General features: G+C 56.0%; 1 protein-coding gene across 1 annotated transcript; it reads right to left on the bottom strand.

Annotated features, from left to right (window-relative positions):
- Nucleotides 1-1,239: 1,239 nt before the first annotated feature.
- Nucleotides 1,240-15,761, bottom strand: RBM5 (RNA binding motif protein 5). Its single transcript, XM_084269646.1, has 24 exons — nucleotides 15,614-15,761; nucleotides 15,105-15,525; nucleotides 14,536-14,691; nucleotides 12,659-12,728; nucleotides 12,091-12,164; nucleotides 9,732-9,815; nucleotides 9,116-9,176; nucleotides 8,901-8,966; nucleotides 8,621-8,781; nucleotides 7,579-7,676; nucleotides 7,056-7,143; nucleotides 6,794-6,871; nucleotides 6,634-6,706; nucleotides 6,067-6,152; nucleotides 5,697-5,775; nucleotides 5,356-5,447; nucleotides 4,688-4,852; nucleotides 4,077-4,223; nucleotides 3,907-3,978; nucleotides 3,326-3,505; nucleotides 3,101-3,175; nucleotides 2,604-2,701; nucleotides 2,397-2,526; nucleotides 1,240-1,882 (listed from the first exon to the last, which is right to left on the bottom strand). Exons 1-24 carry the CDS (start codon nucleotides 15,628-15,630, stop codon nucleotides 1,757-1,759), a joined length of 2,697 nt encoding a protein of 898 aa, XP_084125772.1. The 5' UTR covers nucleotides 15,631-15,761; the 3' UTR covers nucleotides 1,240-1,756.
- Nucleotides 15,762-16,630: the final 869 nt, after the last annotated feature.

Here is a 16,630-nt window from a genome sequence, read left to right as displayed (position 1 = left end):
CCCCGTGTTCGGGCCATCACCCCCGCTCAGGAGGATGCGCTGTGAAGGGGATTGATGGGCCGGGCAGAAGCTGAGCAGCACAAATGCATTTCTATCGACCCACGGAGCCCACCTGCTGGGAAATAACCCCCGACGCCCCAGTTACAGCCCAGAGCTGCAAACACTGCGCCAGGTCACCAACTGGGCCATACAGGGAGGTGGGGGAGAGGGCACAGGGGGTCCCCCCCCGCAGTACACCGGGCTCGTGGGGACGCTGCACCCCCGGAGCCAGCCAGGCGCCCCCCTCCCCGTAGCCCGGCACAGCCACAGGGGCTCCAGTCGCTCACACGAGGCCGGGGGGCTGCACCCACCCCGCATGGGTCCCCCGCTGCGGGAGCCTGGCCCGGCGGCAGGGCGGTGCTGGGAGCCGGGCCGCGGCTGCCACCTGCTGGCACGGCCCGTCCCGCTCCGGGGCCGCAGTCCCTCCCCCGTGCCGCTTGCGGGGCTGTTTCCTCAGTCCCAGCCCCCCCCCTCAATAACCAGGCAGCCCCCCTTCCGTCCCCATCAGGCTCCGTCCCGCAGCTCGGGCAGCAAGCTGGCGGGAGTCGGGCCAGCCTGCCCTAGCTCCAGCCCCCTGGAGCTGAGCTCAATCTCCAGGAGCTTGCAGAGGGGCTGGGGGAGCTGCTCTTGCTCCCCCCAAAGCCCTCCCACGCCACCTGGCCAGCACTTGCCTGGCTCTGAAATAGAGTAACACGACCCGGGGGTCACCCTCACTGGGGGCTGTGCAAGCTTCCCATCCCGGGCAGAGCACACAGCTCACTGCCCAGGAGCCCGGCCCTAGGGCACACAGGAGCTGCACAGCAGAGGTAAAGAGGAGCTTGGGGGGGTAGAGGTGGCCTCACTGCAGCACTGTGACCAGCCCAGGGCCTGCCTGGGTACCAGAGCCAGCCCCTGTGCCAAGCTCAGGCCTCCTCCAGTGCTGCCACAGCCTGGTCACCCTCCACATCTGGCCCTGCCCCCCCAGAACCACCAAGGCACAGCCCAGGCTCCCAAGCAGGACAGGGCAGCTGCTGGAGGCTGTTCTGCCCGCCCACCCCTGAAGGAAGGGATAATGGGGTATTACCCCACCAGCAGACACGCTGGAACCCTCAGGAAGATGCTGGATCAAGGAGCAGCACAGGGGAAAGGCAGGCAGCCATGGTGGAGGGGAAGAGACTCTGGGCTCACATCTCATCAAGGAAGAGGCAGAGCCACAGCGAGGACAGAACAGCAGCAGCTTCATTCACCCCCCAGGAAACGAACCGGGACCGTCTGCGGATGTATTTCTTTTGGAAACGAGCCAAACTGGCAACTAGAATCAAAGTCTTCAAAAAAAAACCCTATACAAAGGCTATCATACAAAATGTACAGCAAAGTTCTCAAAAACCCCAAACCGGACCCAAACCGGAGCCCAACCAGACAGACGAGACAACGAGGGGGGGAGCAGAACGGGCACGAGAGCCCGGGGAGCGGGAGCGGCGCCGCACACGTGCTCCCCGCACGTTACGCTATGTACAGGACCACGCGGGGCCGGCGCCGTCCCCTTTGGTCTGACCAGCAGCTCTGCAGCACGGCGAGGGGGCAGCTCCCAACATCCCCGCTCCTGGAAGCCTGACATGCCCAGGGGAAAGGAGTCCACGGGAATGAGATGGATCAACCCCAAACCACAACCAGGCCACAGGGCTGCGGCGTTAACAGTCAGGTGTGGCCAGGAGCGCCTGGCAGGCCGAGCACACCGTTACTCCATCTCCGTGAAGCGGGCAAACATGGCTTTCCGCACCGCGTCCTTGTAGGAATCCGCAGTGGAGACGCCGTAGGAGCTGCCCTTGGCTCCCAAGCCAGCTCCTCTCATGCGCACCTGGGCCTGCAAGGGAAGGGACACACACTTCAGCTCCACAGCAGAAGCCCAGCACCACACAGGACTCCGCAAGAGAAACCCAGCCGCCCGGGCAGCTTCTCGTGCTCCCCTGGGGACCCCCACGCAGCCCTGAGGCTGACACCAGGAGACGGGACCACCCATATCCCACGCTTGCTGGTGGCAGCAGCTCTCTGCCCCTGCACTGGCTGGAGCAAGACTGGGCAGAGACTGGATAGGACACAGCTCCTCACAGCACAACCAACAGCCCAGGGCAGGACAGCCCAAATCAAGCAGCACCAGGGTGCACTGAGCGCAGGCTTGCTGCCACAGCGCCTCAGGAGTGGCCTCCCTGCCTCTGCGAGCCCCAGCTTCAACATCTGACAGGACAAATGGGAGCAGCAGCTGGCATGAAGCAGCTTCGCTGTGGAGGGTAGTTTCTTGCCCAAAAATGCAGCAGCAGTGAGTGTTTCTTGACTCAAAGGCACCAGGGTTCCCTGAGGAAGCACCCGTTCCCGCTCACCTCGATGGGCGCCGTGATGCCCTGACACTTCCTCCCCAGGCCCGAGCCTTCCCTCCAGCCCATGGCCTGCAGCATCTTGTTGCCGATGTTGCTGTTGTCAAGGCCATCTTTGGTGGGCTGCTCGTAGTTGCTGCAGGAAGAGAGGTGTGTTAACAGAGCTGCACAGCACCCACCAGAGCCACCACTTCAGAGCTCGGAGGTACGTACACTGTGCCGGCGTCATAGACCTTCTTGCGCTTCGGCTCGGGGGGCTCTGGGATGCCGTACTTCTCCCGCCTCTCAGCTGCTCTGTCCCTGTATTTCATCTGCAGGAGGTAACCAGGTTTAGGACTCATTAGTATCAGTCAGTGCTGGAGCCATAGAAGGAAACTCCCTGTGTGCTGCTACAGAAAGCTGCTAAAACATGGCTTGACTACCAGCACCCAAACCCAAGTCCCTGGAGCACATCAGAACCTGCCCAGCGGGAGAGGAGCCAGTCCTAAGACCTGCTGGATGAGCTGCTGGCTGCCTCCCGGAGGCTGGCAGCCTGGAGCCAGAAGTGGCTGTGGCACATGGGACACTTCATGTAAGAGGACAACTCAGACCTTGCCCTGAGAAGGGGCTGGCTCACAAGGATCATCTCAAGTGACGCACGTCAGCTAAGGAGAGCTCAGCGCATCACCTGCGCAGGCTTTCCCTGAGCTGCTCATCCGCTCAGCACTGACCTCTCTCTCACGCAGCTCCAGGGCCTCGAGCTCCTGCTCTGAAAGCTTGGATCTCCTGTAGATATCCATGTTTTGCTGAAACAAGAGGAGAGTCAGGGTTAACAATCCACCTGCAACTATTTCTGCTGTAAGAGTTTCCTACCAGCACCACACATCACCGCTTGGCTTTGCCCCTGGATCACGGCAGCCAAGCAGCTCCCTGGCAGCACAGCACAGTGCAGGTACCTTGTGCAGGTCAGACAGCTGCTGGTGCCGAATCAGAGCGTCTTTGTTTGGGAACTGTCTCCTACACAGCAGGCAAGCCATCTTCTTCCAGTCTGTCAGCTTCTCCTCCTCATTCTCCATTCTTTCCAACAGGTCTTCATCGTTATCGCTGTCGCCGCTGTAGGCAGCCACCAGCCCACGCTGGAAAGGAAGGGCAGCATTAAGGGGAGCACAAGGGGCACAGCAGAGAGCCCCAAAAGGGGACACAGAGGCTGCAGGCATGTTTGTTACACAGAAGAGACATTGCTCAGGGTGAAACCAACTCCAAAGAACCACGTGCTACAGTGGCTACAAGATTCAGTTCCCTCTAGCCAAACAGTCATGAGCAGAGTGTGCTTTGAAAGCCTCAAAGCCTCAGTGGAGCTCTTGGGACTACAGCTCTCCTCAGTGTGTCTCAGTCACCCAACCTACTGCACTTGAACCAGACTCCTGTAGCCACCAGCAGCTTTTACAGCTGGTGCCACAGCAATCTGGGATGGAAAGCAAACACCTGCCAGACCTCCTGTGAACGGCAGCACCTCTGTCAGGTACCTCATACTCACCTTCAGTGGGTTTTCATCGTCCCCGTTTTTCAGCACCTCTGGCAGGATTTGCTGCCTCTCTGACAGAGCTCCCTGGCCAAGAGAAGAAATGCTGTGAGCGCCGAGCCCTCTGTGCACCTCACCCCACCAGCACCCTCACCCTGCCGGCCCAGCAGCACCAGCAGCCTCACCTTTTTCTCAAAGAGAGCGAAGCCCGCGTCCGCAGCCGCCGACTCCTTCCGCTCCTCCTCCCTGGTACTCAGCGGCTGGAAGCTGTTCTTGAAGTTCTCCTTCTGCTTGTTCAAGCTCTTTGCCCAGCGCTCCATGTCTTTAGCAATCTGAAAGGCAGAGTGGTTGCTCAGAGAACTCCCCTCACAGCTGTGTCTGTCTCTGATGACGCAGACTCGGTCCTACATGCAGCTTCCAGAACAAGCCAGCCCACTCCATTTTTACCTCAGGGGTGCTGGCTGCAGTGCAGCAGTTTCCCTCTACACAGCAGAGGCACCGCAGTTGGCTCATTTTACTATACGAACCCTTCCTGTCAATCTAAGCCTCTAAGTGACAGCTCAGTTATACTCCCACCGGTGCTGGTGCAGTTCCATATGCTGTTCTCCCATGCAGAGCTAATTTCTGCACTGAAGCTTTGCCAGCTCCACCTCCCCTCAAGCCTCTACAATGCCTGCAAAGTGCAGGCACACACCCCACTGAATAACCCTGCATTTCCTTTGTCACAGAACAGGGGAACTATTTCCCCATTCCACAGAAGACTCTGACCCAGTTACGATCCCGTTTCACTTTTTACCTGCTGAGCTGTTTTGCTTTTAGGCTTCTCTTTCTTCTCCTTCACCTCTTTGGTGGTGGTTGTGGTAGCTGTTTGTTGGTAGGCGACACCTTCTGCAGCAGGCATGTAGGTCTCCTTTTCGCCATCCCAGTACAGGTACTGCTGGGTTAAGGCGTTGTAGTAATACTGCAGGAGAGAAGAGAGTCACAGGTCAACCCCTGACCCAAACCACGCGTCCAAGGGCGAGCCCAACCCAGTCAATTCGCACAGGAAGTGCTCTGTAGAGTCCTAACGTGGCCTGCAGACCCCACAACAGAGTCAGGGAGCATGAAGTGGCTGAAGCCTTGGACCTCAAACACAAGCGCTTTGCCCGCCAGCTTGGTAGAGAACCTTTTCTGAGAGATGACCCACCAGAGCCCAGAGCCCTTTGCTAGGCACTCTGCCACAGGACAGTTCAATTACAAGGTCCGTGAGAAGCACTAATCCTGTTCTGTCTGAACCAGGAGAAGAATCAGGAGAGAAGAGCAAAGGGCTTCACCAAGGGCAGTGCCAGCCACAGGCACGCTGCTGGGACTGATCTGCTACACTCAGCCCTTTGCACACCTCAGGAAACTCATTTCACTCGTAGACCGAGAGACAAAACCAATGCACCTTAACAGTTAGTAGGGGTGGGAAGAACTCGTGTTTACCTGGGAATTAGGATCATAGTAGAGCCCTGTTACAGGATCATAATAATATCCTGAAGATTCATCATATTGGTAGGTGGAAGTGTCAGGGACAGCTGTGAAAAGATTGAAGTGTGGGACATGGTCGTTCCAGTTCAATTCAGACAGGCATCTTTCCAGAGGCAGGTACGGCTGCGCTCACTACAGCCGGGGGGCAGACACGCCTGCCAAGGGGTCTTCACCACCCCCACAGAACGGCTTCTGGGACAGCCTCACTGCTGACAGACCCCTTGGACAAAGCCAAGCCTCTCCCTTGCAAGGCAAGGACAGGTCCCTGTCCCCAAGAGCCGCTCCCGGGAGCTTACCGTACTTGGTGCCAGGGACCACACCAGTGGGGGCAGCAGCCTGCGCCTGAGTGCTCGTGGTGGCTGGTGCTGATTGTGTCTGAAAAGAGCCCAAAACCAGGCACCTCCATCAGAAAGGAAAACAGTGCAAACTGCCCACACCACCCACACAACAGTCAGCCCCTCCCCACCACTAAGTACACCCAGCAACAGGGAACAAACTCTCCAGAGGAGAAATGGCAGGTGACTGGTGACCGCGGGCGCTGTGACTAACCCCAGGACGCCGGGCGGCTTTGCTGTACCGCCCATTTAAAGAACAAACGCCAGCGCCAAGCCAGATATCCCACAACACCCTGGCACTGAAGCAGGGGGTAATTAGCGCTGCAATTACCGGAGAGTCAGGTGAGTTTGTCTGTTGATTGTATAACTGAGGACTCTGGGACACAACCGCAGCTGTCGTGGTGGTGACTGGAGCTCCTGCCAACAGAGCGGTGATGGATTAGCCAACTGATTCTGAAAACCGTACCTCATCCTAGAGCTAAAATTACTTTGTTTACAGTTCCAGCTCAAATTCCAGCTCCAGCAGCCAAACAAGGCAATAAACTTCAAAGGGAGACACACACAGAGCGGGTGTTTTCTACCCAGATAATGAAATTTCCTTTTCAGGAGGGAATATTCTGCTCCCCCGTGAGCGGCTCCTGGCCCTGGACAGTTGCTGTCTAGGTTTGTCAGGAGCTGCCTGCACATCTTCAGGTGTTTGAGGCCTCTGACAGCCTCCAACAGAGGCTGCTCTCACCTCATGAATGAGATCCCACCTCAACTCATCTGCTATGTTTCTCCTGTAATACGTGTTTGTTCACGACATCCCCAGAACAAAACGAGCCAAGCCTCCCTCCACACAGTAACATGAAGTAAAACACCCCTACTGCAAAGTTACCCCACACAAACCATCTCCCACCTGATATAGTAGCTGTGTCTGTGTCCAACACCCCTCCTTGGTTTTGGTAGTACTGCTGATAATCCTGGGAGTACTGCGAAGGGAAAGGATGAGAACACCAGGTGAGCAGACACCCAAATTACAACCACCTCCTGGCTGAAGCACAACCCCCACTACCAACCTGAGCATACTGTGTGTAGCCTTCCTGGCCTGACTGGAGGTAGCTGTAGTCAAGGGTGCTGCCTTCTCCGGTCTGCGGCTAAAATTGGAGCAGATGGTGTTTGTCAGGCACAGACACGTTCCCACATTTCACAGTTTCCAGGCTAAATGCACCAGAACAGATCTGCCACAGCAGCTCTGGGCACTTTAACCAAGCTGTGAGATTACAGGCCCCACGTTTTCATTTCCAGGCAAGCCTATGAGCAGCAGCCACCCAACCTTACCTGAGTGGATGACCACTGAGCTGCAGCGATGGCTGTGCTTGCCACGGAGAAGGCGCTGACTCTGTTCCCGTCGGGGAGGAGCAGGTCTCTGTAAGCACAAAAATCCCTTCCTTGAGGAAATGCCAGGTTTTTCTGAGGCATCTCCCCATCCAAGGGAAGGTTGGTTTCTACATGTGGATTTCCTGGAGGTTACCAACACCCCACCAATAAGGAATGAGCCACGGTACTGCCTGGCAGTGAGGGGACCTCTGGCTCACTGCTGTGCCCAGTAACAAGTCATCAGGTGTGCAAGGAAACAAGCCTGCTGCATGCACAAGCAGTGACGCCGTTATCATCTGAGGACTGAAATCAGGGTGGTAGGAAAGGCTGCTTCCACTCCTCACACATGGTGAAGAGTTGGATGCCCACAACGGGGCACTTCAGGGAAGCAGGACTTTGGAATCTTAGAAGTCATATGGGTGACAAGCTATTACAAGCAGGAGGAAGGAGTGACTAAGACAGACCAACAGCTATCGCAACTCACTTCCGGGCACTCTTTGCAAAGTCAACTCCAATGGTTTTGCCATCGATTTTTAACGGTGGCTGGAGACTCTGTAAGATCTGCAGCAGTTGAGAAGCGTCCTGCAACGAGAAATCATCACCACCAAAGGTTAAGGAGGATTCAGACCTTCCCAAAGCTCCACCTTCCCACACGCAGCCACCAACAGCAGCTGAAGCTCTGAGAACACCTCCATCCCCTCATGCCATAGAGGTGGAGACTTGATAGGACTGAGTGCAGCCTGTGTGCCAAGAGTGCAGGTTTCCCTGGGTCACTGAATTTGAAATGTTTTGCAATCTCAGCTTTATAAAGCAGGTGCTGCTCCTAATTACTCCAAAAGGTGCTGTCCCACTCTGCCTAAAGGGTTAAACCAGCTCATGAGGCTCATGGAGTTTGGTCTGTACCATCACAGAATCACTGAGGTTGGTAAGATCACTGAGTCCAATCATTAACCTCATGCTGCCAAGCCCACCACCAAGCCATGTCCCCCAGGTACCACATCTCAACACCTTTGCAATACCTCTCAGAGGTTTTACCACCCTTCAGGGACCTCATGCCAGTATTTGGCTGCCCTCACAGGTAAGGTTTTCCTTGCACCTTGCTGCAATTTCCCGGGTTTCAGTCAATGGCTGCTGCATACTGTACCCTCAAAAGGAGTGTGTTTCTGCTGTCCCTGCCACCAGATGCTGCAGAGCAGCAGCGAGATCCCCATTCCCCCCCTTCCCAAGGTGGAAAAAGCCAGACTCTGTACACCTTCTCCCACAATATATGCCCCAGATCTTAATTCCTGTGAGCAATTCCAGACTGTTGTTCACATCAAGCTATCCCTGAATCCAGAAGAGCACCACACTATGAAACCAGCTTTTCAAGTGCTCACAGTGTCCCACCACCTTCCTCCCAAGACAGCTAAGGAGGAAAGGCTGTGACACACCCGATGTGGATTAACCCTGGGTGAACCGGGGCAGTTCAGAGCCTCTGAGCTGCCTGAACGCTCCCGGCTCCAGGTGACCAGGGAGTTGCTCCTCACCATGGCAGAGGACAGCTGCACGAAGGCGAAGCCCCGGTTCTGCTGCGTCTGCTTGTCTTTGATAAGCCGGATGTTGTTGACGGCCAGCGAGGCGTACGGAGACAAGGCCGTCATGATGGACTCCACCACGGTGTGGGGAGCGATGTTTCGGAGGATGATGGCTGAGGAGAGAGCAAGCAGGGTGTCAGCTGTGCACTAACAGCTTTCCAGGGTAGTTTGATCCCTTCAGCAGGCAGGCTGAGGGACAGGAAGGATACGCAGTAACCCAGAGGTAACTTACTATCACAGTAATAATCCACAGACTGCACGGCTTCTGCGGCTCCGGGCGGCACCTCCTGCTCTGAATCTTCACAAGAAGAGAACATTTTAATGGCAATACGGCTCCTTCACTCACACACAGCACTTTACAGCCTCAGACCTGCAGTGAACTTAGTTCCCTACACAGGAAAGCTCCCCACAGAATCAAACACAGCCAAAGAGATCAATGTAACATACCAAATTTATCTGCTCCACAGCGGAAGCATTTTAGTCTCCTTCTGAAGTTGTAAAGACAGCACTATGAGGAACAAGAGAAGCATAGTAAAAACTCAGGTGATTTCTAACACTGGCATTGGTGCACAGTAACAAAAGCTAGAGAAAGAGTCATGAAGTAACATCACGGAGCTGAATCCAGCGGAACAACTGAGGCCAGCGAGAGCCGCCCCTGTCCATGTCGCAGGTGCTTTTTGGACACCCCAGGTACCTTCTCCCTAGTCCTCCCCTGTTACTCAGTTTCACCGATTATGGATTTTAACTGTGTGATCTTCAATTTATAATCCCAGTGTGGAGCAGACCAGCAGTGATGTACCACCAATCAGTCATCACCTAATGACTTTGTACGCTAGTACAGCTCACTGCCCAACCGTCTTCTGGGGCAATACGTCTGTCACTCCATCTCCTTTGCCACCAGAGCTACAAAACCCTGTCATTCCCTTGTCACTCCCTTCCTAGGATGTCATACAGAGCAGCAGCACAGGTGGGTCTGAATCACACACCACCCTGTCCAAACCAGCGTGCTGCTGAAGAGCACAGAGGCCCAGACAAGCCCCTCTGATAAAAACATGCACTGTACCTTGTTGCAAAGCCAGTCCTCAAACTTAGGCCTGGGGTTGCTGTAGTGCATGGCAATCTGCTTCCCTTGAATCACCAGCTTTTTCTGCAAAAAAAGGGGGTTCAGTTATTCCTGTGTCGAGGCACACATGTCCATTTTCCCATGGCAGAGCACCCTTCGGAGGAATCAGTGCTCCTGAATTAAATGGACAACATATGGGGAGGATGTGGAGGACAACCACCGCCACCTACACCCTGCCCATCCAATCCTGCAGAGAGGAGGACGAGGGCAGTAAGAGAATGGGATGTGGAGCCAAGACCAACGTAATCAGGGAGTGTTGAAAAAAAGCTGCTAAACGCTGCCATGGAACCAGGAAGTGTCTCGAAGGAGACAGAGTCCTAACCTGCAGTGTTTCAGGATTAACACGTTTTTAGGAGTCTCTTTGCCCCCACATTTCTGGTACAGCACCGAGCGACATTTTAAACATGTCCTTAGGTGGCCGCTTCACTTCTTTCCCTACTCCAAACACCCCAGACCTTTTTTTTTAACCACCACGTTTGGATTACTTCTCCAAGCGCTTTCTTCACAAGCATCCCTTTGGAAATACAGAGCTTTCTCTCTCAGAGGGACCCTGCTTAAGACATCTCAGAGGCTGCACTACAGGTGCCATCAACTGGAACGTAACCCAGAGCAGTTTCCTTTGACTACTCGTCAGTTCCATTGGAAGCCTGCACCAGAGATTTGTGTTCTTCATTCGGGCACGAGCTCTCCAAAATGAGCAGCCAGACTGCGAGTGAAGCTTCTCCAGGGGTAGGAAAAGGTCGTGCTGCTTTCAGCACAGACTCTCACTCATGATTTTTAGAGGAGTTAGGAATTTACAGTGCTTTAAGCAGCCTTGGTTCTCAGCCTCACGCTCTGCCAGGTGTGGGTACAGAGAACGCCCTTTCCAAATACAGCCATCGACATACTTTAGCCTCAGGCCTCCAAGGCAGCACGGATTAAAGGCTGAACCCCAGACAGGCTAATGGCAGGGCTGGTTTTACAGCAGGCTGGCAGAGGTGCTTGGCAGAGGTACCACAAGAGTGCCAGGGCCACTGGCTGCTCCGCTAACGGGGCCTGACACACATCTAGCACGCAGCATGGATAAGGCTCTCACGTTCTGCACAACTCAACAGGGCAAAGCCGATTCTCCTACCGGCAGGAGGGAGGGTTGGAGGGCCCAGCACTCACAGAAACAAAGCTGCTGGCATAGGTGCAATACATCCTTCTTTCATCTAACAGTCAGCAACCGTGCTGCTGGGGAGGCTACATTATCCCTATGACTAAGGTGGCTGGTTACCGGAGTGAATTTGAGTATGTTTCAGTAAATTATGCATCAGCACAGCTTTGTATATATTAAAATGACCTTGGTTCTGAAAACAGGCTCAACATTCATTTCTGGAGGCAAAGCTTCCCACTACACCCAACTCCAGGGAACAGCGCTGTGGGGAGAACCCCATGGGAACGCTGCTCTCTGGCTGGGCAGGTCCCCCGTGGCATGGGACAGGAGGCACAGGGCAGCTCCCACCTGGGGGAACCACCTGCCCAGAAATCCCATTAGGGAGCAGGTTCTTTGTGCCTGACACCAGCAGAGCAGAGTACTGCTCCTGGTGCTGCCCAGGGACCTTCACGGCACGAGCTGTGTAACGGAACCACAAGCCCACCACGCTTTGCTCACTCTGCTCACAGTTTTATGTTCTGCTGGTAGAACAGGTTACAATATGCAAAAGGGAGCAAGAGTCAGAGGAACTCCTTGCAGCCCCACAGGAAAATCCCACTGGGAAAGGAATTAAGAGGACTCTCGTTGCATTTTGGCTCCTTATCAAGTCTTACCCTGAAAAAGCCAAAATACAAAGTGTAACATACATGAGAGTTCACTCTACCAAGCTGAGCTGGGATAAATACACTCTCCTTCTAGAAGAGTCAGTTCCCCCCTGTAACAGGGTAACAGCACTACTATGAACTGGTACTTCCCTTCAGGGTCACCCCCAATGGAATGAAGACCCCGGGGTTCTCTCTGGCCACAGAGAAGGGAACAGCTGGCAGAAGTTAGTTAGTTACTATTTTTTAAAGGACTAATTGCCAAATCTTCACAAGCCAATTAAATCCAAACTAAGCAATTTAAAACAAACAGCACATTTTACCAACCAATTTCCTCTCCTGGTATTTTGTAATACTGTTTATAAATTTTAATATATACAAAGCTTTCATTCTTTTAAGCCACTGTTATGGAACAAACCACTCCTTCCACCTTTTTTTTTTTTTCCCTTTTTTTTTTTTCTTTAAACTGTACAGACTTGTTCCATTTTCAGGAATATCTAGACTTGGTGAGTGAAGCAACCTGATTGGCTTCCATCCAGCTGGTAGCATCTTGAAAGTGATAAAACTCCACGAAGGCGAAACCACGGCTTACACCTAGAGACAGCATTCAGATATAGACGGGATACTTGTGTTAGTCAGTTCCTTTAAAACAGGCGAATCTCTCTCTCCAACTGCTTCATTACTTCATGACAAAGCAGCTTTACAAATGCGACGTCATGTGCTGGGGGGGCTGCTCGTTATTTTGCCATGGCAAGGAACCGAGCTGCCTGAGCTGGCTACAACTTGCTTTGACTCCACGTTTAAAAGGTAACCATGCAACACACTACATACTACTACACGGGTTCTACTAGTGCTACTTACCAACACCTGTTAACAAAAGCCCCTGGCGACAGACTTCTTTAACATGTTGAGCAGCTATCTAAGTCTTCACAAAGCCACATTCCTTAGCCATGGCAAACCTTTATTTATTTTTTTTTATTATTATTATTTTTTTATTGCATGTGCTTGCAGATTGGGGACAATTCTGGACACTCTTTTGGGCTGGGGAAGAGGAAGGTGATGTCAAAAACTGGAGTAAGAGCTCTCACCTGTCTTTCTTTTCATCAGCCTCACGTCAGCAGGCTGAGGACCTTCGAAGGATTCAATAAGCTCCCGAATCTGCAGGAGATTTTTAGCAGACAGTTAAGTTGTCACACCTTGGCAAACAGGCACCAACAGCAACAACCTACCTGACAGCACGTGCCAGCGGTACAGAGAGACAGAACATTCTCAACACTACCTCAGAGAAGAGTAAAACCTTTTGGAAGAACCTCACAGGATACTGATGAGCACCAGAGAACTCATGCAGTCATTTGCTGCACTACATTTGCTCAGGCCACAGAATCTTCCTGAACCTCAATCTCTATGATCCTGGGAAGATTTTGTTATTTGTGAGATCTGGCATATTCTGTGCTTGCTCCCAAGTTTTCCTAAAGAACACTACTAGGATCCTCGTCCCCACGTACCTGAACACCTCTGGCTCCCAGGAAAGGAAGCCAAGGACACTGCAGTGCAATGCCTCATCATGTCTGTGTTCTGAGCCCTCATCCTCTAACAGCTCCCCTTCTGTTATCCAGGGAGTACATTTGTGAAGGATGTATTAAAGAACGAGCTGAAGAGACAACAATTCTCCAGCCACAACACCAAGCCACTTCAGTGGCAGCACAGGGGGTATAAATGACTGTGGAGAGGGGTTAACGAAGCATCAGCCAATTTTGTAATGTCAGAGAAGACAAGGGGACGTTTTTAGCTGCTTTTACAGAATTCAAACTACCCCAAATACAACAGGGCTGCTCAGCAGGCTCTGAACGGACCTAAAGCTGCCTGTGTACACACTCATCATCTGACACAACCAGTGTCTCTTTTTTTTAATGATAAACACTGGGAGAAGCTGCAAAAACACATACACAATTGGAAGTGTCAAAGCAAGGTTAACAGAAAAAGACCAGCTGCTGTGAGACCCATTGCCCACGCTCTGCAGAGGAGTCTGGAGTTCAGCTTCCCCACAAGTGATGAGCTATCTGCACACTGCTGAGCTGCTGGGCTTTAAGAGCTCAGAATCCAAGGCTGTGGCAGCCCGATGGAGGGGCCTACGCTTCCCGAGGTGTGTGGGAAAACACCAGAGCAGCTCCCAGGCACTAGAAGGGATCCTGCCTGTTAGCAATCGATGCACAAAGGCCTCACAGGCAGAGGTGGAGCCTGCCTGGCAACAAGCTGCAACAGGGCTCCCTCCCACCCACCCTGCAAGTACCAGCTGCAGGCTGGCATGCAGGCAACCACAACAAACCAGCAAGGGAAAGGGGAAAAAAGTTAAAATAAAAATAGGCTCAAAAGCTGATTGCTTTTGCTATCTTCCTCTCAAGGGAGCTGGATAACCCTGCACCCGGCTCATCTGTACTTGCTCCGCCAGCTCTGCAGCAGCCATTTTATGACTTCCCAGCCATTCCTGCTTCGCTGCGGAGCTCCGTGTGCTTGTAACCACAGCAGTCAGGGCTTCTGTCTCCAGACAGAGCAGAAACACCACACCAAGTACCTCCTTGCTGTCTTTCTCCCCCTCCCCTCTCCTGGGGGGGGGTAGGGGGGAATGGAGGAAAGGGATCTGCCTATCCCCTCCTCTACCAAAAAGGCCAGGCAGCGCTCTGAGGAAAAGCTCGCAAACACGAGCGAAAAAAACAGGCAAACAAAAGAACATTCCCAGCTTGTTCCACCTGGAAGAAACGCTGCACATTCAGCCGACCCCTGTTACTGAACAGCGGCAGCGTGAAGTCCTCCCCGGACTCAAAATGGCATCACGCCGGAGAGGGGCCGGCGTGAGGCAGCTCTCGACAAAATGGCAGCGGCGTTCTAGCGCCCAGGCGTGCCCTCCTCACGAAGCCGCACACACACACCTCCCCCGGGCAAGCCAAGCCCCTTGCCGGCTACTCACATCGTTCTCCGTAACCGTGATGGGAAGGCCACGCAACATGATGGTTTTGCTTTCCTTCTCGTCGTTGATGTCGTTCCTGTAGTCGTGCTCTCCGTAGTCGCCGTCTGAATGGTACCCATCTTCCGACTTGTCGCTGTTCCTGCGCTCCCGCTCCCTCTGCGAGGTGGGGGGCAGCGCCCGCAATGAGCCCCCGCCGCGTCAACCCAGCCCCCCCCCAACCTCGCCAGCCCCCTTCTCGGGGGCAGCCCTGGCGGCAGCAGCCCCCAGCCCCCCGCCGCAACCCCACCCCGGCACCGGGTTCCCCAGCCCCCTTCTCGGGGGCAGCCCTGGCGGCAGCAGCCCCCAGCCCCCCGCCGCAGCAAACCCACCCCGGCACCGGGCTCCCCAGCCCCCTTCTCGGGGGCAGCCCTGGCAGCAGCAGCCCCCAGCCCCCCGCCGCAGCAAACCCACCCCGGCACCGGGCTCCCCAGCCCCCCAGGGGGGCTCGTACCGGGACGCCAAACTGCGCCCCCCCCCCCCCCCCCCCGCCTCCCCCCGCCCCGCCCAAGGCTCCATCCCGCCCCACTCACCTCAGGGCTATCGTAATCGCGGCTGTCGTAGTCTCTGTCGTAGTCTCGGCTATCGTAGTCCCGGCTGTCGCGACTATCGTAGTCTCGGCAGTCCCGGCTGTCGTAGTCCCGGCAGTCGTAGTCTCGACTGTCTCGGCTGTCGTAGTCGCGGCAATCCCTGCTGTCGTAGTCGCGGCTGTCGCGACTGTCGTAGTCCCGGCTGTCGTAGTCGCGGCAGTCCCGGCTGTCGCGGCTGTCGTAGTCTCGGCTGTCGTAGTCGCGGCTGTCGTAGTCGCGATAGTCGTCGTAGCGGTCACCGCGGCGCTCCTCGCTGGACCGCTTGTAGTCAGAGTCCCTGCGCCGGCTGCGGGACTCCCGCTCGTCGCGGTCCTCCCTCTCCACGATGGAGCCATAGCGGCCGCTCCGCTCCGTCCTGCTGACACTGCGGGCACACCGAGCCCGGCTCAGAGCGAGCGGACCCGCCGCGAACCCCACCACCGCCCTCCCTCCTTCCCTCCTCCTGCGCTCACCGTTTGTCCGAGCCCATGCCGCCGCCCACGATCCTCAGGCACGCAGCGCAGCGCCAACCACCGCCGCAGAGCGCCGACGGACGGAGGGACCGACGGACCGACCGCAGCCCCGCGCTCCCTCGCCACAAAATGGCGCCGAGGCGACTGCCCGTCTTCTACCCAAGAGGCACCGCGTCCGCCGCCTGGAAGCTTCCAAGCGGAGCGCAGGCGCAGCCACCACCGCCCCGCCGCGGGGCACGCCGGGAGCTGCAGTCCGGGGCTGAGGGGGCGGAGCTGGGGGCTGCGGGGCTGGGGGCTGCAGGGGCGGGGCTGGGGGCTCCAGGAATGGGGCTGGGGGATTGCAGGGGCGGAGCTGGGGGCTGCAGGAGTGGGGCTGGGGGCTGCGGGGGCGGGGCTGGGGGCAGCAGGAGTGGGGCTGCAGGGGCGGGCCTGGGGGCAGCAGGAGTGGGGCTGCGGGGGCCGGGCTGGGGGCTGCGGGGGCGGGGCTGGGGGCAGCAGGAGTGGGGCTGGGGGCTGTGGGGGTGGGGCTGGGGGCAGCAGGAGTGGGGCTGGGGGCAGCAGGAGTGGGGCTGCGGGGGCAGGGCTGGGGGCAGCAGGAGTGGGGCTGGGGGCTGCAGGAATGGGGCTGGGGGCAGCAGGAATGGGGCTGGGGGCAGTAGGAGTGGGGCTGCGGGGGCAGGGCTGGGGGCAGCAGGAGTGGGGCTGTAGAAGCGGGGTCAGTGAGATGGGGGCTGCGGGACTGGGGCTGCAGGGATCCCCGCCCTTGCCCGGGGCACATCACAACGGGAGCCCTGCTGCGGGCTCAGCCATCTTTGGGCAGATGAAGCTGCTCCAGGCCCCGTCCCTGACCCCCGCCGGGGCACCCACAGCTTCCCTGGGCAGCAGGCTCTGTGCAGCAGGGCCTCACCCCGCAGCACAGGTCGTGTTGTCCTTGTGTCCAGCCCAAGCCTCCCCTCCAGCACTCCAAAACCGCCCCATGCCGCTGTGAGCCCCAGTAAGAAGTCTCTGGCCCTATCC

This window comes from Gallinula chloropus, assembly GCF_964237585.1.
Source record: "Gallinula chloropus genome assembly, chromosome: 12".
Lineage (NCBI taxonomy): Eukaryota > Metazoa > Chordata > Aves > Gruiformes > Rallidae > Gallinula > Gallinula chloropus.
This window is presented reverse-complemented; position numbering and strand designations above follow the sequence as displayed.

Bases quoted from the DNA above. Each gene is read 5' to 3' on its own strand.
- RBM5 (XM_084269646.1), bottom strand. The intron at 3,506-3,906 runs GTGAGTATGAGG...CTTCCTTTCCAG, and splicing joins ACGATGAAAACCCACTGAAG to CGTGGGCTGGTGGCTGCCTA. The intron at 2,527-2,603 runs GTACGTACCTCC...CTCTTCCTGCAG, and splicing joins GTCTATGACGCCGGCACAGT to CAACTACGAGCAGCCCACCA.